This window comes from Aegilops tauschii, chromosome 1 (genome assembly GCF_002575655.3).
Source record: "Aegilops tauschii subsp. strangulata cultivar AL8/78 chromosome 1, Aet v6.0, whole genome shotgun sequence".
NCBI lineage: Eukaryota > Viridiplantae > Streptophyta > Magnoliopsida > Poales > Poaceae > Aegilops > Aegilops tauschii.
The window spans coordinates 451,013,061-451,034,590 of NC_053035.3; the positions used below are offsets into that span (position 1 = coordinate 451,013,061).

Sequence of the window (21,530 nt, forward strand, 5' to 3'; positions counted from 1 at the left end):
ACAGACTTTTGGAGAAGCCTGTATTTACAAGAAAGTGAGTGGGAGCTCTGTAGCATTTCTGATATTATATGTGGATGACATATTGTTGATTGAAAATGATATAGAATTTCTGGATAGCATAAAAGGATATTTGAATAAGAGTTTTTCAAAGAAAGACCTCGGTGAAGCTGCTTACATATTGAGCATCAAGATCTATAGAGATAGATCAAAACGCTTGATAAGTTTTTTCAATGAGTACATACCTTGACAAGATTTTGAAATAGTTCAAAATGGAACAGTCAAAGAAAGAGTTCTTGCCTGTGTTACAAGGTGTGAAATTGAGTAAGACTCAAAGCCCGACCACGGAAGAAGATAGAAAGAGAATGAAAGTCATTCCCTATGCCTCAGCCATAGGTTCTATAAAGTATGCCATGCTGTGTACCAGATCTATTGTATACCCTACACTGAGTTTTGCAAGGGAGTACAATAGTGATCTAGGAGTAGATCACTAGACAGCGGTCAAAGTTATCCTTAGTGGAATAAGGATATATTTCTCGATTATGGAGGTGATAAAGAGTTCGTCGTAAAGAGTTACGTCGATGCAAGCTTTTACATCGATCTGGATGACTCTAAGTCTCGATCTAGATACATATTGAAAGTGGGAGCTATTAGCTAGAGTAGCTCCGTGCGGAGCATTGTACACATAGAAATTTGCAAAATACTTATGGATCTGAATGTGACAGACCCGTTGACTAAAATTATCTCACAAGCAAAACATGATCACACCTTAGTACTCTTTGGGTGTTAATCACATAGTGATGTGAACTAGATTACTAACTCTAGTAAACCCTTTGGGTGTTGGTCACATGTCGATGTGAACTGTGGGTGTTAACCACATAAAGATGTGAACTATTGATGTTAAATCACATGGCGATGTGAACTAGATTATTGACTCTAGTGCAAGTGGGAGACTGAAGGAAATATGCCCTAGAGGCAATAATAAAGTTATTATTTATTTCCTTATATCATGATAAATGTTTATTATTCATGCTAGAATTGTATTAACCGGATACATGTGTGAATACATAGACAAACAGAGTGTCACTAGTATGCCTCTACTTGACTAGCTCGTTTGTCAAAGATGGTTATGTTTCCTAACCATAGACATGAGTTGTCATTTGATAAACGGGATCACATCATTAGGAGAATGATGTGATTGACTTGACCCATTCCGTTAGCTTAGCACTCGATCGTTTAGTATGTTGCTATTGATTTCTTCATGACTTATACATGTTCCTATGACTATGAGATTATGCAACTCCCGTTTACCGGAGGAACACTTTGTGTGCTACCAAACGTCACAACGTAACTGGGTGATTATAAAGGTGCTCTACAGGTGTCTCCGAAGGTACTTGTTGGGTTGGCGTATTTCGAGATAAGGATTTGTCACTCCCATTGTCGGAGAGGTATCTCTGGGCCCACTCGGTAATGCACATCACTTAAGCCTTGCAAGCATTCCAACTAACGAGTTAGTTGCGGGATGATGTATTACGGAACGAGTAAAGAGACTTGCCGGTAACGAGATTGAACTAGGTATTGAGATACCGACGATCGAATCTCGGGCAAGTAACATACCGATGACAAAGGGAAAAAACGTATGTTGTTATGCGGTCTGACCGATAAAGATCTTCGTAGAATATGTGGGAGCCAATATGAGCATCCAGGTTCCATTATTGGTTATTGACCGGAGACGTGTCTCGGTCATGTCTACATAGTTCTCGAACCCATAGGGTCCGCACGCTTAACGTTTCGATGACAGTTATATTATGAGATTATGTGATTTGACGTACCGAAGGTAGTTCAGAGTCCCGGATGAGATCGGGGACATGACGAGGAGTCTCGAAATGGTCGAGACGTAAAGATCGATATATTGGATGACTATATTCGGACATCGGAAAGGTTCCGAGTGGTTCGGGTATTTTTCGGAGTACCGACGAGTTACGGGAATACGGGGGAAGAAGTATATGGGCCTTATTGGGCTTTAGGGGAGAGGGAGAGGCCGCGCCCCCCCCCCCATTGACTAGTCCGAATTGGACTAGGGGGAGGGGCGGCGCCCCCTCCTTCCTTCTCTTCCCTCTTCCCTTTCCTTGACTCCTACTCCTGCTACTTGGAAGGGGGGAATCCTACTCCCGGTGGAAGTAGGACTCCTCCAGGGCGCGCCATAGGGGCCGGCCCTCTCCCCCCTCCTCCACTCCTTTATATACGGGGGCAGGGGGCACCCCATAGACACAACAATTGATTTGATCTTTTAGCCGTGTGCGCTGCCCTCCTCCACCATAGTCCACCTCCATAATACTGTAGCGGTGCTTAGGCGAAGCCCTGCGTCGGTAGAACATATCATCGTCACCACGCCGTCGTGCTGACGAAACTCTCCCTCAACACTCAGCTGGATCGGAGTTCGAGGGACGTCATCGGGCTGAACGTGTGCTGGACTCGGAGGTGCCGTGCGTTCGGTACTTGATCGGTCGGATCGTGAAGACGTACGACTACATCAACCGCATTGTGCTAACGCTTCCGCTTTCGGTCTACGAGGGTACGTGGACAACACTCTCCCCTCTCGTTGCTATGCATCACCATGATCTTGCGTGTGCGTAGGAATTTTTTTTGAAATTACTACGTTCCCCAACAGTCTCCAACGTATCTATAATTTTTGATTGCTTCATGCTATATTATATTCTGTTTTGGATGATTAATGGGCTTTGTTATACACTTTTATATTATTTTTGGGACTAACCTATTAACCGGAGGCCCAGCCCAAATTGTTGTTTTTTTTCCTATTTCAATGTTTCGCGGAAAAAGAATATCAAACGGAGTCCAAACGGAATGAAACCTTCGGGAACGTGATTTTCGGAACAAACGTGATCTAGAGGACTTGGACCCTTTGTCAAGAAACCAACAAGGAGGGAACGAGGTAGGGGCGCGCCCTCCACCCTTGTGGGACCCATGTTGCTCCACTGACGTACTTCTTCCTCCTATATATACCTACGTACCCCCAAACCAACAGAAGCATCCATGAAAACCTAATTCCACCGCCACAACCTTCTGTACCAGTGAGATCCCATCTTGGGGCCTTTTCCGGCGTCCTGCCGGAGGGGGCATTGATCACGGAGGGCTTCTACATCAACACCATAGCCTCTCCGATGATGTGTGAGTAGTTTACCTCAGACCTTCGGGTCCATAGTTATTAGCCAGATGGCTTCTTCTCTCTCTTTGGATCTCAATACAAAGTTCTCCACGATTCTCGTGGAGATCTATTCAATGTAATCTTCTTTTGCGGTGTGTTTGTTGAGACCGATGAATTGTGGGTTTATGATCAAGTTTATCTATGAACAATATTTGAATCTTCTCTGAATTCTTTTATGTATGATTTTTTATCTTTGCAACTCTCTTCGAATTATCAGTTTGGTTTGGCCTACTAGATTGATATTTCTTGCAATGGGAGAAGTGCTTAGCTTTGGGTTCAATCTTGCGGTGTCCTTTCCCAGTGACAGCAGGGGCAGCAAGGGATGTATTGTATTGTTGCCATCGAGGATAACAAGATGGGGTTTATATCATATTGCATGAGTTTATCCCTCTACATCATGTCATCTTGCTTAAAGCGTTACTCTGTTCTTATGAACTTAATACTCTAGATGCATGCTGGATAGCGGTCGATGTGTGGAGTAATAGTAGTAGATGCACGCAGGAGTCGGTCTACTTGTCGCGGACTTGATGCCTATATACATGATCATACCTAGATATTCTCATAACTATGCTCAATTCTATCAATTGATCAACAGTAATTTGTTCACCCGCCGTAATACTTATGCTCTTGAGAGAAGCCACTAGTGAAACCTATGGCCCCCGGGTCTATTCTCCATCATATTAATCTTCCAACACTTAGCTATTTTTATTTCCTTTTATTTTACTTTGCATCTTTATTATAAAAATACCAAAAATATTATCTTATCATATCTATCAGATCTCACTTTCGTAAGTGACCGTGAAGGGATTGACAACCCCTTTATCGCGTTAGTTGCGAGGTTTTTATTTGTTTGTGTAGGTGCGAGGGACTTGAGCGTGGCCTCCTACTGGATTGATACCTTGGTTCTCAAAAACTGAGGGAAATACTTACGCTACTTTACTGCATCACCCTTTCCTCTTCAAGGGAAAACCAACGCAGTGCTCAAGAGGTAGCAATACTGTATGCAGAGAAAATATAAACTACTCTACCACTACTCCACCTCTAGTACTAGTAGTATAAAAAAGATATATAGGCTGGAGCTTCAGCGCTTTCTTGCTAAGGGCTGCCCACTTGCTTCTCACACTATCACCCTCTCTCTCCAGATCTAAAAAAGACGGCCCCTCTCTCCCTCCTCACCGGTGGTCACAGATCCACCGGGGAAGAAAAGGACGTGCAGCGTTGACGCACTCCTCGTTGGCGAGCGAGGTCACACACTGACGACAAGGCCGTCCTCTCAGACCTAGCGCCCGTGCTGGATGGCCTCCGTCCCCAAGCTCGCTGCCGTAGTGTGTGCGGAGGACGACGACCACGAGCGAAGCCACTTCCCGCCGACCCTCAGGTATGCTACCTCTTTTCGAACCATACCCTTGTTCTATTGCCCCATCTGCCACGTCGCTGCATGTGGATCTTTTTCCACTCCACCATCTTCCCAATTTTCTATCCTCTTCTCTGCTGGTCACGTAGATGAAAACCTTAATTTGCACTATTAAAGGAAACCCTACTTCATGCAGACTAATCCATGTCTGGGTTGAATAAGGAAAGGAAGGGAGACTGTACTGCCCAAGAGAGTAGGCATCGAACCCGCATCTAGGTTGAAAAGGGGAAAATCAGTAGCTAAGGAACGAGTCTCGTGTCTCTTGGTTGAAGAAGGGTAGAAAGGCATGACAACGCAATAGAGAATGACCAGGTCGATCGGTTTGTTGTCCTCACATAGGAAAAAGGTGGCTAAAGAGAAAAAATGGGACGTTATCCACATATGTTGCTTGGATATTTGTTGCTCTGGGCAACCATACCTCCCTCACCACTCTATGCGTCCGTGGAGGTACATCGTACTGGTGTGCCCACTGTCCGAATGGGTCTCCCATGCTCTTATTGCCACTTTTTTGCTGTTAGTATAACGCCAGCGGTAAAGTCAACCAATGCTACTGCTAAAGTGATGCTACATTTAACTAATGCCGCACTCAGTCTAATGCCACCGATAAATTTAAGCAATGCCATTTAATGTCTCTGGATTATTTCAGGGTTAGCTGTTGATTGTGGATATATTAAAGATTTTTCAGCTAAGGCATTCTAATGTTGTTGCACAGCCAGTATACCAACAATGGAACTTGTTACTACCTTCAGATTTTTGCACTGTTAATGCTTATAGATTACATACCTCACTTTCATGAGATAAGTCAATTTTTTTGTACAGTGTCACCAAGGCGCTGATGTCATTTTATTTTGGTTAAACTGCACAAAAAATTATGAAGAGAAGAGGAAAGGTCAAGAGTGGGCACCTCCTCCTTCGGCTATTGTATTGATTCGTTCGATCAAGTTTTTATGTTTGATCGATTATCAAGATTGGGATAGCAAATTTTCAAGTCCCCTCGAGTTCGAAATGATATTTACTTTGAAGGTACATGGTTTGCAATTTTTAATATTGTCATTAGTTAATAATGCTAGTTACCTTCAGACTTTTGTATTTGGTTTAATGCTCTTGCATAGCTAGTATACCAATGCTGAAACTTGTTACCTTTACATTTTGTATTGTTAATTCTTATAGAAATCTTCCAGTGCTAAAGCTTATGGAAATCTGTTCAGTAAAACCATTGTACTGTACCCTGTAATAAAATAACTACTCTACTGTTGCACTAGCCACTGGATTAGTGTATATTTGTACTATTCGAATGGTGTTGCATTAGCGTATGGACATATATAAAGTGTGGCAAGCTTTTCCCAGATATGTGCTCAAGAAAACTACTACCTGTTTTTCTAAATACTAGACGTTTGGGTACTTTAAATTGAACTGCGAAAACGTCTTATATTAAGGAACAAAGGATGTAGAGTTCACTCAAATTATCCCGGTAAAGCTAGTCACACCTTTGTTAAAATTAATGTTCATTATGTTATCAGAGGAGGTCTATATGTTTGTCTCTAATGCCTGTTGACTACATACCTGACATCATGATGTAATGTTAAGCCATTTCCTTTTGTACAGTGTCACTGAATTGTCAAGGCGGTGATGGCATTTTATTTTAGTTGAACTGCACAAAATATGCTTAAAAGAAGAGGAAAGGTCAGGAATGGCTCAATTTTTCAGAAAAAACTATGTATGCCTTCCTGACATCAACCGTTGTTGCCTTATTTATTCCTTCAAACAGGTGGTTAGAAACAGTCTTGCTACCTTTTCCCATTAAGAAATTGGAGTGCTTATATTTGTGAGTCTATGCTTCAACTAGTGCCACTTTTATAATAATCACACTTTCAATATCTATGCAAACAGGGATGCTCGATTTTAGTGCAACTGCACAAAAAGTCCAAATGGTTCAACATTAGGAGCATGTTTTCTTCCAAACCTTTATATCCAATTGGTGGCACTATGAGCTGTTCATTACGAAGGTACATGGTTTGCTACTATCTTGCTACTCTTTTTCTACTGTCATTAGATAGTAATACTAGTGGTTTGCATATGAATTTATTGGCAGGGTGGACCTACATTGGAGGTGCAGGACAGGATTCAATGATTGGACGCTCAATTTCGGTTGTATCGATTTCACCTCTTCCATCACTGCGAACAAGGATATCCTTGGTCTGATGAAGAATAGGCGCTATATTTTGGCTCCGAACCAGCAAATCAATTCAGTATGAAATTGTCCAGGGCAAAACATGACTGTATCAAATTGTCCAGTGCAAAACATGACAGATGCTAAGCGGAAGAGACGTGTTTAAACTGAAAATAGAAGGTGGGGTATATGTTTACTAGCTGCTTGATATTTGTGCAGACAGAGATGTCTGCCCATTGCTATTTGGCAAACAAACAAAGTGACCGCAATTTTGGTTGAACGGCACAAGAGAATAGTATAGTCACTGCATGTAGTGCCATTTAAAAATAGACACAGAAAGATTGGATAGTCACTTCATGGACTGCAGAAAAGTAGTACTGTACTATTTATTGGCCAACACTAGGTGCTTCATTGCTTTGGTCTGATTATACAATGGGGATCATTTTGCCTAAGTTAAAGTTTGTATTCCGAAAATAGTCTCGCCGTGTGATCGAGAGAAGACCAAATCATATTGCAGTGGATGTTCCTCCATCATGTGTGGTTCATTCTCATGGTTCCAGCTGTTGGTGAAACCACTTATGTTTGCAAGAGGAATTGTAGACTTCACAAACAAATTTGTCTTTCACTCTGTACGGAATGTTGGCCAAGAGAAGCATCCATGTTAGTAGGAAGAATAGATGTTTTTCCTAGATCTTTGCTTTTGGAGCAACATATTTGTATATGATCTGTGAATCATTGAGATGCATTAACATGTTGATCTTATGTATGGGAATCATACTAGTTGGTTTTGAATTTGGGCTACTATTGTGAACATATTACAATGCCAGGCCTGTGAGTCTCGAGTGAACATTTCTGAAGAAACTGCCAGCAAAAACGTTCGCAAATGCCTTATCTCCCAGCGAACGTTCATCAGCTAATGCGATCGTACACGTACACCATCCGACCTACTCGATCCTACACGGATAAATAACGGATCATGCATGTACTACCTCCTTTCCAGTTTGCAGGGCTCAGTTCAAAAAACGACCTACTCGATCCTACACGAATAAATAGCAGATCACGCACGTACTACCTCCTTTCCGGTTTGCAGGGCTTAATTCAAAAATCTAACCAACCAAGGTAGATGATGAATGGTGGAATTATTTTTGACAAGGAGGGAGTACCTCATTTGGATGATTCGAGTGCACTCGTTTGACCGTCATGCCGGCGTGCGACCCAGCACGGACGGGACGCACCACTGACGGGACAGGACGACACAGTCATAATTTCAGTTTTTCTAGTTTTCCACGGCAAGCTCGCGCGCTAAGCCATGCCTGCTTGTGCATTGAATTCCGATGACCGTCACGTTTCCCGCGACACGCTGGTTCGCCTACCTTCCGTCTATATTTACTGTTTCCCGGCCTTCTCCGGTGGCACCATCACCCAACTCGCCCTATCCTCATAAGCCCCCACCAGCCCGATGTCGCTCGCCACTTATCCTCGCTCTCGCCACGTCCGCCATGCCCCGCCGGTCCACGATAGGCGACGCCGGAGGCGGTCACCGCCGGAACTAGTGTTCGGTTTTTCACCGGAAGGAAGACGGAGGGAGGAGGCATTCTATCGGTCTTTAGATGGCAATGCGGAGGTCGAGGACTTGTTGGAGCGCGACCGCCTGTCGGAGGAGCAGCGTATCACCGATTTGCACCGCCAGCGGGGCATGGAGCAGCAGCGCACCGCCGCTTTGAGACGCGAGCAGAGCGCCCGCGACTGGGCCGACTACGTGGAGGCCGGCGCCCGGCAAATAGCCCTAGAGGCTGTCGGGCACGCAAGCGTGTGCAACGCCGAATTTTACTACCAGCTCGTCAAGTGGGTTTCCCGCTTAGAAGCCGAAGCTTCGGTGGACCACGCCAGCATGGAACGGGCCAACGCGCACGAGCAACGTGCCCTATCGCACCTCCGGCAAGTCCAAGGTGAGGAGGAGGACGTCGGTGCCGGCATTTAGTGTGTACCGCAGATGGCGGCCGACATCGTCTAGTTAGCTAAGAGTAAGTTAGTACTTGTACACTACTAGAGTATTAGTGGGAGTAGATAGTTAACTTGGCTATGATGGTTGTCAACATGGAAGTTCAGTACTCTATATCTGGACCAGACCTGTTACTTTGCTCTGAATGTTGAACTTTTCGTTTGAACATATGGAATGGGCTGTTATTTTTTTAAATGGGTTGTATTTGTCCGCCACGGGTTTAGAAGCTGACTTGTGGGCCTACCAGGTTGACGCGTACACAATCAGAAGATGATTGTACGTGGAGAGGATGACAGTAGGGACCCACCAAGGTCATGGCAGTACGCAAGCAAGTGCCTCCTTATTTCAAGCCAATAAAAAATGGCTCCTCCTAATGGATTTCTAACATCTGGGTCCCATGCCATTGTCAACGTAGTCAATAAACGAGAGAATTGCACAACGAGCGACTGACACCAGGGACCCAGCAGCTCGCCCAGTTATTTTTGTTCTGGGTTAATTTGATAAATGCCACTCCAAATCTGGTGATTCCAAGAAATGTCACTGCAATTTCCAAACTTTGAAAAATGCCATTTCATGCCATTTCCAGTGGCATTTTTTGAAGTCTGGAGTGGCGTTTTCCAAAGTTTGCAAATTGCACTGGCATTTTTCAAAGTTTGCAAAAATTGCAGTGGCATTTTTCAAAGTTCGAAAATTGCTGTGGCATTTTTATGAATCACCATAATTGGAGTGGCATTTATCTAATTTGTGTTTGAGACGGAAGCAGGGTGTCAATTGGGCTGTGCGGGGCACTCTGGCCTGTCTAGGCAGCCTTTTCTTTTATGTTTACCACAGACCAGCCCAGTAGTTTTTTTCGTTCTTTCTGAAAATGGCTAGCCCAGTTATTTTGTGATTTGTCAAGTAAGTCGCTTTGTCATGCCTGTTGGGCTGCAAACTTTCAAGACGAGGAGAGCTTCATTCGGCTGGCCGAGAAAATGGCCTATCAGTAATGAGAAATGGGCTGTACATTTTGAAAACACATCAAACCGGCAATTAGTTTCAAATTCTTTTTTTTCATTTCGAGATTTTAAATTGCATTGATTTTTATGCGTGGACAATTTGTCGGATTTTATATTGATATACATTTATTTTTAAAATCAGTTTGAATGTGACTCAAAATTTCGGGATTAAAAACAGTTTGGACCGCACCAAAATATGCAAAATTTCGTATAATTTTTTAACCGTGGCCACAATATGGGCTGTAATGCTAACAAAAAGAATATGGGATCAAAAAAACCTTAAGAATTAGCAAATGGGCTATAAATTATTAGAATGGCAGATGGGTCGTATGTTGTTTCCCATATATTTGAGGCTTTCCTAAAAAAAGGTTGACGCACAAGCAGTGACTGTTGGATGTCCATCCAACGGCCATCGTGCTTCTTCAATCTCTACTATTCCTGCTCCAGCCGCTCAAACAAGCGCCAGCGGGACTTCCCGCTCCCTCCTCCCGCGGCCGGCTGTGCTGCCGCGCAGGCCTCACCGCCCCACCGTACTCCCATCGCTGGCCTAGCCATCCCTCTACTCACCCACACCTGTTGTTATTCTCCGGCAACGGCAGTCGAACCAGTGAACCCTCGTACTCCCCACCGCGTGGGCAGCCACTGTCGTGTCTTCCCCGGCTCCATGTCGTTCCCTTCGTAGGCCTCGCCGTCGTCCACCGCCCTGGTGCTCTCGGCGCTGCGTGGTCAACGAACGACATCCATCGGAAGTGGACTATACGTGGAAAGGCTGACAGCTGGGTCCACGGCCGCACATAAGGAAATGCCTCCTTATTACGTGCAAAATAATGATTCCTCCACTTGACATTTGGGACCCATCGGAAGGGCCTCTGTATTTCGCGAAAAAATGTTCCCCCCGCTGACAGCTCGGACCCACCAAATATATCTTCGCACGCAAGGAAGTGCCTCCTTATTGCACACAAAAAATGAATACTCCCCCTGCTAGCTGGGACCCAGCATAGTGGGAGGCTGACTTGTGGGCCTACTAAGTTGACGGGGATGGAGGGCTTTGTCAACTTAGTCAATATGAACGATTCTAGCTCCAGTGACCGTACGATGTCCATCCAACGGCCGTAGTGCTTCTTCAACCTCTGGTCTTCTTTCTCCAGCCGCCCAAACCAGCGCCGGTCGTGCCGCGTGCTCCTGCCTTCCATGGTCGGCTGTGATGCCGCGGAGGCCTCACCGCCCCCTACGACTCCCACTGCTGCCCAGGCCATCCGCCTCTACTCACCCACACCCCCTGTTATTCTGCGGCGACGGCAGCCTCACACCGCAGCCGAACCAGTGAACCCTCGTACTCCTCTCCACGTGGGCTTCCACTGCCGCGTCTTCCCCGGCTCCGCGTCGTCCCCTTCCTAGGCCTCGCCGTCGTCCACCGCCGTGGTGCTCTCGGCGCGGCGTGGTCAACGTGGTCAAGGAACGACTTCCATCGGAAGAGTACTATACGTGGAGAGGCTGACAGCTAGGTCCACGGCCGCAGCAAGGAAGTGCCTCCTTATTACGCGCAAAATAATTATTCCTCCACCTAACAGTAGGGACCCATCGGACGGGCCACCGTATTTCGCGAAAAAAACGTTTCCCCCCTGACAGCTGGGACCCACCAGCTACATCTTTGCACGCAAGGAAGTGCCTGACAGTCGGGACCCACCTGGTCGAAGTGTACGTAGCGTTGTCATTCTGGTCGCGAACATGTACATACATACTAGTCGATGTAGAGGCGCGCACGTGTCGTAGTAGAGGCACGCACGTAGCATGTACACGTACGTACAGCGGCCAGGGTGCAAGAAAGTAAATACGGCCACGTACGTACATACCGGCGGGGTCTCGAACGCCTACTCGCGCATACGTACGGCCAGGGCTCGTGTACATGGCTGGGTCGGAACAGAGAAACTGCGTCGTCGTCGTGTTCATGGGGGGCCAACCGGCTGGGTCGGAACGAAATGCGTCGTCGTGTTCATCGGGAGCCAACCGGCTTGGACGGAACAACCGATGGAAACGAGGCCTAGCGTACCGCAGAACGGAGGAAACAGCCTTGTGTTCGACCGGCCACGGTCGAAACGGGATCCTATTCATCAGGAGGGGTCTGGCGTACCGCAAAACGGAGGAAACGGACCTCCTATGGTCGAAACGGGGTCCTGTTGATCGGGAGGGGTGTGGCGTACCGCAAAACGGAGGAAACGGACTTGTGGCTACGGTCGAAACGGGGTCCTGTTCATTGGGAGGGGTGTGGTGTACTGCAAAACGGGACTCCACGGGATACTGTTCATCTCCACCGTCGACCTCCTCCAGCCTCCACGGGCTACTGTTCATCCACCGTCGACCTCCTCCAGCATCCACCTGCGACTGTTCATCCACGGGCTCCTGTTCATCCAGCCTCCACCGCTCGTCCACCGACTACTGTTCAACCAGCCCTCTCCACGGGGGTCCTGTTGAACCACCCCTCCACGGGCTACTGTTCATCCAGCCCTCCACCGGCTACTGTTCAACCAGCCCTCCACCGGCTCCTGTTCAACCAGCCCTCCACGGGGTCCTGTTCATCCAGCCCTCCACGGGGTCCTGTTCATCCACCGGCTCAATCGATCGGGGTACTGTTCATCCAGCGGCAACGGCCTCTACTACCACGGGTTCCTGTTCATCCAACCCCCACCGGGAACTGTTCATCCAAACCCCCCAACAACGCTCCCTGTTCATTCAGAGGCAGCATCGATCGGCTTCAGTTAGCAGCAGTAGCGAAGGAATCGCTCGATCGGGTTCAGTTAACAGCCATCGATCGATCGCTCAGGTTCAGTAACGCGTAGCCTGCAGTGCAATCGCTCGGGTTCAGTTAGAGCGAAACGCCTCACACACACGCGCGTAGGTACGAGAGAAACGCGCATCGCTCGGCCCCCGACCACCCACCGTAACCGGGAACTCCCCCGATATTTACCTCGCCCTCGCTTCTACCACGGTTTTCTCCGTCATGGACGGCCCAAAGAATGTCATGCAGCTGCGTCTCCGGCCCGCCCAGGACGAAAAGCCCATTTTATGTCATGCTTTTTTGTCATAGAAGTAGGATCCCACCACATCTATGATGATACCGGGTTTTGTCACAATTATCGTCATAGAAGTGTCATAAGTATGACATACATTTTTTTCGTTCGGCCCAAAATGTCACGGATGTGTCTTTTTTTTGTAGTGCATGTTCAAGTAGAGGGTACAACGGGTTGCGGGAGAGTGGACCGCTGTAGATAGATGTAGGAAGGTGATGAATATGTTGGTGAAGATGACGGAGGTGTTGGTGTAGATCATTGTCGCGATGATGGCCCCGGCGGCGTTTCGGCGCCACCGGGAGAGAGGGGGAGAGAGCCCCCTTCTTCTTCTTATTCCTTGACCTTCCCCTAGATGGGAGAAGGGTTTCCCCTCTGGTCGATGGCCTCCATGGCGGCGGAGGGGTGAGAGCCCCTCCGAGATTGGATCTGTCTCTCTGTCTCTCTTTGTTTCTGCGTTCCAAATTCTGGCCTTTCACCGTTTCTTATATTTCCGGAGATCCGTAACTCCGATTGGGCTGAAATTTGGACACGATTTTTATCCGGATACTGGCTTTCTTGCGGCAAAAGAAGGACACCAACCGCCTTACGGGGTGGCCACGAGGGTCAGGGGTGCGCCCCCAGCCTCGTGGCCCCCTCTGGCATCGTCTCGCGTTGATTCTTCTTCCCAAAAATCACATATATTCCAAAAAAAATCTCCGTACATTTTTATCCCATTTGGACTCTGTTTGATATGGATTTTCTGCGAAACAAAAAACATGCAACAAACAAGAACTGGCACTGGGCACTGGATCAATATGTTAGTCCCAAAAATAGTATAAAAAGTTGCCAAAAGTATATGAAAGTTGTATAATATTGGCATGGAACAATAAAAAATTATAGATACGACGGAGGCGTATCAGTACCCAACAGTCTCCTTTGGGTATCCTATGAAGACGCATTTCTCCGATTTGGGTTCGAGCTTATCAGGTTGAAGCTTTTTCACATAAGAATCGCAGCCCCAAACTGTAAGAAACGACAGCTTAGGTTTCTTGCCAAACCACAGTTCATATGCTGTCGTCTTAACGGATTTAGATGGTGCCCTATTTAACGTGAATGCAGCCGTCTCTAAAGCATAACCCCAAAACGATAGTGGTAAATCGGTAAGAGACATCATAGATCGCACCATATCTAATAAAGTATGGTTACGACGTTCGGAAACACCATTACGCCGTGGTGTTCCAGGTGGCGTGAGTTGCGAAACTATTTCACATTGTTTCAAATGAAGACCAAACTCATAACTCAAATATTCACCTCCACGATCAGATCGTAGAAACTTTGTTTTCTTGTTACTATGATTTTCCACTTCTGTCAAAGGAGTTCGTTCTAAATCTCTCGCTGGATCATCTTCAAGATTTAGTCACTTCATTTTGTGCAACAAATCGAATAAAAGGTTTCAACACGCTTGATTACTGTCTCGAAAGGATGGTAGCTCAGGGTGTCATAACTGAAGAAGCCTATAACAGTGCAAAAGTGAACTTTCATGTATGTTTTCTGATATTCTGTGCACTCAACAGACTCTGAACTAGTTTTCTTTTTGTTTGAAGTAGTTACATGTCGTTTGTACACCCAACATTGTCTTGAACAGTGCATGACCTATAATGGTTGTTTTATTGCAGAGTTTCCAAAGATATCGCATAAAGGAATTTGAGAAACTCAACACAGCCAGAGTTGAAGAGGCTCGTGAGCTATTGGAGGATGGAATAGCCCTCATTGGAAATTTCAGAATCACAACCGATTATCATAGGCTTGGTCCCAATGATATCTACGACATTCCTAAGGGGGCAACATTCGAAACAAATCCTGCAGGGCAGGCCTGTTCCCATTGCGTGGTGATTGTTGGTTACGGCAGGACAAGTGATGGGCTGTCATAGTATATCTTTCAAAATTCGTACGGTAAAAAGTGGGGAGACGATGGTTTTGGCCGAGTAGCTTGTAGTTGTCTCAAATATCTGTACCGTGCTAGTGTTTAGGTTATCGAGTACTGCAGGATGGTGCTCATGTTAAAAGTGACACTGATATAGAATACCCACGCTTTTTGTAAAGCAGCCATCTGACAGGAGTTCTTGACAGCCCTCATACATGTGGTTGTAGATGTTTCAGTTATCACAGATTTGGAGCCTCGCTGTAATGTCAGATGTACTGATGGAGAGCAATAGGAGTATCTTATAGCAGAGTTGGAGCCTCACTGTAATGTCTGCTTAATTGCAGAGAGCTGCAGAACTTATGTCAGTCAGTTGAATTTAGCAATGCCTTGTCTTTCATTTTTCTGTACATTCTAGCTGGTGATTCCCAGCATTTTTCATTATTGTGTTGAATTTTATGGAGCGTCCAACAGACTAGCAGGCTTGGCTGGCAGTAGGATTTTTTAGTTAAAGTAGAAATTAGCTTGCATATGTAAGGATTTATTTTGCGCTGTTAGATATATAATCGTTCTGTTTCCGTGAGATTAATGCCTGCTGCTTATTCGTATAATCTAGCAAGAACAATCAGCACATATAGCAACTTTTGCGTTTTTATTCAGTTTGTTGGGCTTATAATAGCAACCAACTATCATGCTTTGCTTGATGACGTTGTGACATTTTATTTTATACTTGTATGCATTTTATTTTTTGCAAAAAAGTTGTTTTTTAAGGTAGTAACACTTACAGTGCAAAGCCTATCATATATTCTCGGTACTCATTACACATCACAAGGTAACAGGATTACTAAGATGGCATGCATCAATGAGGTCCTGTTCATAGATTTCAGGAGAGGTGTTCCTGAATCTCTAACCTGACTTGCAAAATGGCTCACTCTTACGCACAGATAAAGCTCCTCGGCGTTTTGTTTTGAGCTAATGCCATGTGAAGATTGCAGATAAAATTCCACTCTTCAGTATGTATGGATTATTTTGACTGTAATCCTCTCAGTTCACTTGTTGCTCAAACTCCTCTGTATCCTCTTTTTAAATTAAATTAGTAAACTTACAAATAGATGTTCGCATTGGACAATATAAGACATAAATTACAACGAAAGAGGGGCTTGAACCCCAAAAGACCGTTACAACTTACAAAGATGTAGTAGCATTAATCCACACCCTTTGTTTTGAAGGGCTAGTCACTACCGACTTGATAATAGGGCAATATTCTTGCGGGCTTTTAGAGGCCGAGCTCTAGGGAGCTAGTTTTGAAAGAACAAATTACTACAGTGTGAATTTTTTTGTGAACAATCACACATGTGTCTTACGTGGAACTACGTATGTGTGAAAATTCATAACCATATACTTCCACACATGGCGTACAGAAAAAAGCCAAAACGTATTTTTAAGATGGGCCAATTTCTTTTGTTCGGCTGAATTTTTCTTTTTTGTACAGCCTACAAAATACAAAAAAATCAAATGATTTTTCACAAGCCAGTGAAAAAAGATGTTTCCACGGAATTCTTTTCAAATTGTTTTGAAACTTGAAAATATGACTTTTCAATTTTTTTAAATACAAAGCTCCCCGGAGCTCGGCCTTCATTGGTATTTTCCGAATATTCTCTCCCTTTTCACACCAAGTAAAGAGAATATCTCGCACCAAGTAAAATTTGAAATACTGCGACTCCCAGTCCAGGTTTAAAATACGCAAATCAGGAGTTTCTTAGGACACATCATCCTATACTCATTCAGTTACAATAATTTATTACGCCGATTCAAGCATAATTTTAGTTAATATTAAAGATACATATTACAATAACATGTCACATGCATCACCTCTTGCAACGGTACTTCTCGAAAAGGAACTTGCTTGTCAGACCATCAGCATATAGTAGACCAAGACCAAACAGATTAGTTGGTGGATAGATTCCTCTCATCACATAAAACAGTCATCATCACTGTCCAGCTCCTCCAAGTGAAAAATCATCTCATTATGTCCACCCAAGTAGCCACCGCCCGAGGGATGCCTAAGCTCCTTTGCTCGATCATCGCACCCGAAACAATGACCTTGTTGATGCGTGGAAAAATATATGTACACATTAGCACATGATATGACTAACGGAAAATCATGGAGATTCCACCAAGTATATAGTTACCAACTTACCATAATTGTTTTCTTCCAAAGGTGTGCAGAGAACAACATCCTCTTCCTGTGTGCAGTCAGGTCGCATCTCAGCAAAGAACATAGTATGTCTGCCATCTGAACCTTTCACCAGAAAGTTGGAGTGCACATATAGTGCTGCGCATCCATCGACTTGATTACTCTCTTTCTCTTCCACAAATTCCAACTCAGAGAGCTGAAATAGAAGCGGTCGACACATGTGAGTATAACAGACCGGTCAGCAGTAAATCGCATGATCTGCATGGATGTTCTAGCCAACCATGAGTAGTAAAAATAATGAACTACAACAGCAGTTTAGTTCCATAATAACTCAAACACACCTTAATACGGGTCGTTAAGCAAAAAAACGCAAGCAAACATAAATATTTGATTATGATTTATTTTGGCATACCTGAATGTTGTTTCGCTTGGCATACGTGTTGAGCGCTATGACCAAGCCCTTGCGCTTACGCTCTTGTCTGCGTTTCAGCTTCTCATCAGGGGACGGTGACTTGGGCCTGAGACTGAACTGACGTTTGGCGTCAGCTACCCACAGATCACCAAACTCCTTGAGAGTAATCGATGATGGTCTAGGAACGGGACCATCCCCTATCTGCAGTCTGGCAGAGCCGTCACTGCATGCATGGACATAGAGAAATTATGATGTAAACACAATGGAGCCAAGGTTGCCTGAGCTAATTAGAAGACATGGCGATTAAGAGTCTTCTCTAAATAAGCCCTTACATTACTACACCAAACTGGCTGTTATAATGTAATGTTCAATAGTCTAAGTTCTATCCCCCCCCCCCCCCCCCCCCCCCACACACACACACACACACACTCACAGACACAGACAGCCCGAAAATCTAAGGCTTATTTTGTTTGGTCTAAGATAAAAAATCACTGTATGGATACTAATCTATTGGCATTCACTTTATGTCATACGTTTCATCAAGCTCTTGATTGCATCTTAAGTTCTTCAAATATTATTGATTCCTTCATACTAGATCAAATGTGAAGTACGATATCCCCAAAGTTGCATATATGAAAGTAGTGTCATCCACACAAAAAAAAGAGTAGTGTCTGCATACGTACATCCAAAATTCTCCAGAAACACAACAGGTTGCGTTGGCGGACGACATGGCCACCGACCGATGGAGCACTCCTGCTTCAGATCAGATATATAATTAACAGCAGGAATAAGCGAAACCCCTTTGGGGGTGGCGGATCCCCACCGGGTAAATCACAAGGACGGCGGTACCTGTACTGTAACTGGAGCGAGATATGGAGAGGGCGGGTGGTGAGGAAGGAGGAGATCGCCGGCGGTGAGATCAAACCGCCTCCGCCGCCGAGACCTAGATGGATTTCTCTGTTGCCTTTTCTTTCCTCTGGTGGACTGGACTGGAGAACGCGTTTAGCGCTGGCAAAAACGGTTGCGACGGCTGTGCGCGGAAATTTTGAACATTTCTTAAATATAGCAAAAGAGCCTGTGCGTTGCAACGGGAGAATGCAAGGCCTGAACAGGCTCGAAGGCATAGATATTCTAATTGTGCAATATTATCAAACATGTCAAATATGTACCTTTAGGATCCTCGTACACGTCAGATAGCATTGCCGATTTTTGTTAACGTTTAACTCACTTCTCTTCTTCTTATTCCACCCATTATCTCTGTCGCCCAATTCAAGATTGTCGCTATAAGCAATGGTACATCCGACATGCAATACCGACGGGTATTGAGGAGGAAATATAGAAAGTATAAAAAAAGAGCATTCTAAGGGCGATTGGAGTCGAGAAAGTCGATAAAATCCTGGAGATAAAATGTTACGTATGGTATAAAAAGAGTCATTCTGCTTCCGCTCGTTTGATTTTCAAAGACGGGTCGCCATTCATCATCATGGTGGTGACATAACTCGACTCTGGTGCTTTTGCACAGGAAGAACAACATGTTGGTCAGCGAGGGTTGCGGATGAGTATGGTGTCCTGTGTCTGGGAGTGGCGAGATAATAAATCTCATACCTGTGTATGATGAAGCTGGTGCCTGACCCGTCTTTGTCGAGAACTCGAGATAGAAGGTGAGGTTGTGTAGCTTTGTACCTAATGTACACCTTACCGTTGCCGTCATCAGGGCCTAGATGCCGCCACCATAGGCCTTGCCTCTACAAGGTACCGCATCTGACAATGCAATTTGTGGACGCCGTTTTCAAGTCTGTTCTCTATTGCAGACTCTCACCACCATCGCTCGCTCGCAGAGGTCAGCGACATGTCCCTGACATGGAAAAGCATTACTACTTTATAAATAGGTAGTTCTGATTCAATGGAAGAAAAACAGATGATGTATGCATCCAATAAGCTATTACTTTGAGAAGAGTGTAGAATAGCGCTGCACCTTCTTGTTGGGCCAGCGCACAAATCTCTTAGTCGGTTCATCTGCAAAGCACCAGCCCGCCATGGATCCAGCATGTCAGCTTCCAACAGTCCGGCGTCATCCTGTTTGTCTTTCTTGCCGTTGGCTTGCCTCGTACAGTTTTCCTTTTCTAGATAAATCACACCTAAATCCGTCAAAGCTAGCTTCTTCCAGCAGACAAATACGTCCCAAAAAATACAGAGCATCAGGTCATGTGGTAGAGATGAATTGGTCTGGTGCCACCAACGAAACACAGAAGCAACACATCGCTAGAGAAACTGAGAGAGGGGAGCATGCATGGAAGTACGACAAAATTTAATCACCCGGGTTCACCTAAATTACCTCGAAAGTATGAATCGGCAGTCCTTAGCGGAACTGGTGCATGTATCCAGACGAAAAAAAAACACATATATATTGAGCAGCTTCATGGATAATCAAAGACGCAGATGGCTACGCCTCAAGTATACCAATCTCACAAAATCCACAACAAATTTCCCAACTCTGTACTCGATCCAAAGAACCCGCACACTATCTATAGGAGTTGGCGCGCGCGAACCTTTTTTTGCTGTCGGAGGAGGAAATCCGGCGCCAGCGGTCACGACGACCGTGACGGCCACCATGGTCTCCGTGCTCTACTCTGCAGGAACTCCATTGATGCATGTTGCTCCCCGGCATGGATTCCCCCATTGGCCACAAGAAAGAGGGACCAAGGCCTGGTGAAGCGAGATGGGCAGATGTTCAGGAGGAGGCGACCGAGGATGCAGAGGACCAGGCCGTCGGAATCACGGGAATCGCTGGAGTGTAGCAGACTGCAACCACCCGTACGCCATCTACATCAGGGGGCGGCGGTGGCGGCGAGAAGCCCTGAGCCTCGTAACCAAGCCGGCCGGCTCGTGCCCTGTGAGATCCGGACTGCGTCACGCCGCCGCTGCTTCCTTTTTTTTATTTGTCACGCTGCCGCTGCTTCCGTCCAATGGTTCGCGTGAAACCCAGAAGCGACACGTGCGTGTCTGGCCGTATATTTAGATATGAGCATAGAAAATTTACGGAATCCTGAGTCGTAACCTTTTCAGTCACGGTGTAGATCGCTGGTTTTCCAAGTAAGCAACTTCCGGTTTTGCACGACGGAGGAGCGAGAAACGACATACAACAACGGACGGGTAGACGCACGAAAAATTATTGGTACATGATCACATGAATAGTACCACCTCGTTTATATTACAATTTTGTCCATACAAATCGTAAAAGCGTATTATGACATGAGAAGAAAGCGCATTGTGACGGTGAACCCGACAAAGTCAATCCGTGCTTTATTATTAGGGAGAGATAGTATATGATGAATTTGTTTCCAAACACATGTTTAAAAAAATCAATACGTGCTAAATATTTTTCAAATACATTGTATTTTTCTAAAATGTCATGATATATTTGTGAAACACATCAACATTTTTTAAAATATCACGTACATTTTGTGACTGATATTTTTATTGAATTGTCAAAACATATTTTTTACATTGTATAACATTTAAAAACTGCATGATTTTTTTTTATGAAATGTGTGAACGTTGTTTTTGAATGCTATCCATATTTTTTAAAATATACAGGAGAATTTTTTTAACACGGCATGAATATTTCTTGAACACGCAATGATATTTTTTAATTTAAATGGTAGTACCATATTTCAGAAATGTATTGCTTTAAAAAAAACACCTGTTACTCTATTGATACCGATAACAATTACAGGTACACTGCTTTGGACCTAAGATCCAAAAAAAGATAAAATAACTCCTATGACTAAGAACCACAATGAAATTTTTTGTAAACACCTTCTTCGCGGTATCAATCTTTGCTCAAAGAAATACTCCAAAGACTTCGGTAAAGAGGCTGCAATTAGACTGGAGGAATGATGTTGTCAGCATCAAGAAGGGCGTGGCTTCGCTGAAGCGTGGAGTCCAGACAACCCAGTTTGGGCCGGCCCACGGTCACTTCGCTCTTTTTTCCTTTTTCTGGTCTTTTCTTTTCTTATTTTTCTGTTTCTATTTCTTTTACTTTCTTTTCCATTTTATTTATTTTTGGTGTATTATAAAAAAATTCATTGCATATTACAATTTTTTCATCATATATTAAGAAAATGTTCACAGTATACTACAAAATGT

General features: G+C 44.8%; 1 protein-coding gene across 4 annotated transcripts; it reads right to left on the reverse strand.

Annotated features, from left to right (window-relative positions):
• Positions 1 to 16,505: 16,505 nt before the first annotated feature.
• On the reverse strand, positions 16,506 to 20,274 carry LOC109753973 (uncharacterized). Of its 4 annotated transcripts, XM_040390020.3 has the most exons (8): positions 19,931 to 20,273; positions 19,357 to 19,504; positions 18,551 to 19,236; positions 18,231 to 18,411; positions 18,065 to 18,134; positions 17,382 to 17,604; positions 16,973 to 17,165; positions 16,506 to 16,875 (listed from the first exon to the last, which is right to left on the reverse strand). In XM_040390020.3, the coding sequence occupies exons 5-8, from the start codon at positions 18,109 to 18,111 to the stop codon at positions 16,745 to 16,747; spliced, it is 594 nt and encodes a 197-aa protein (XP_040245954.1). In that variant the 5' UTR covers positions 18,112 to 18,134; positions 18,231 to 18,411; positions 18,551 to 19,236; positions 19,357 to 19,504; positions 19,931 to 20,273; the 3' UTR covers positions 16,506 to 16,744. The 4 variants fall into 4 exon arrangements, with proteins under 4 accessions (XP_040245954.1, XP_040245960.1, XP_045084806.1 ...); XM_040390026.3 differs by having other exon boundaries at positions 18,065 to 18,137; positions 19,357 to 20,274; XM_045228871.2 differs by having other exon boundaries at positions 19,357 to 20,273.
• Between the last annotated feature and the right edge of the window lie 1,256 nt (positions 20,275 to 21,530).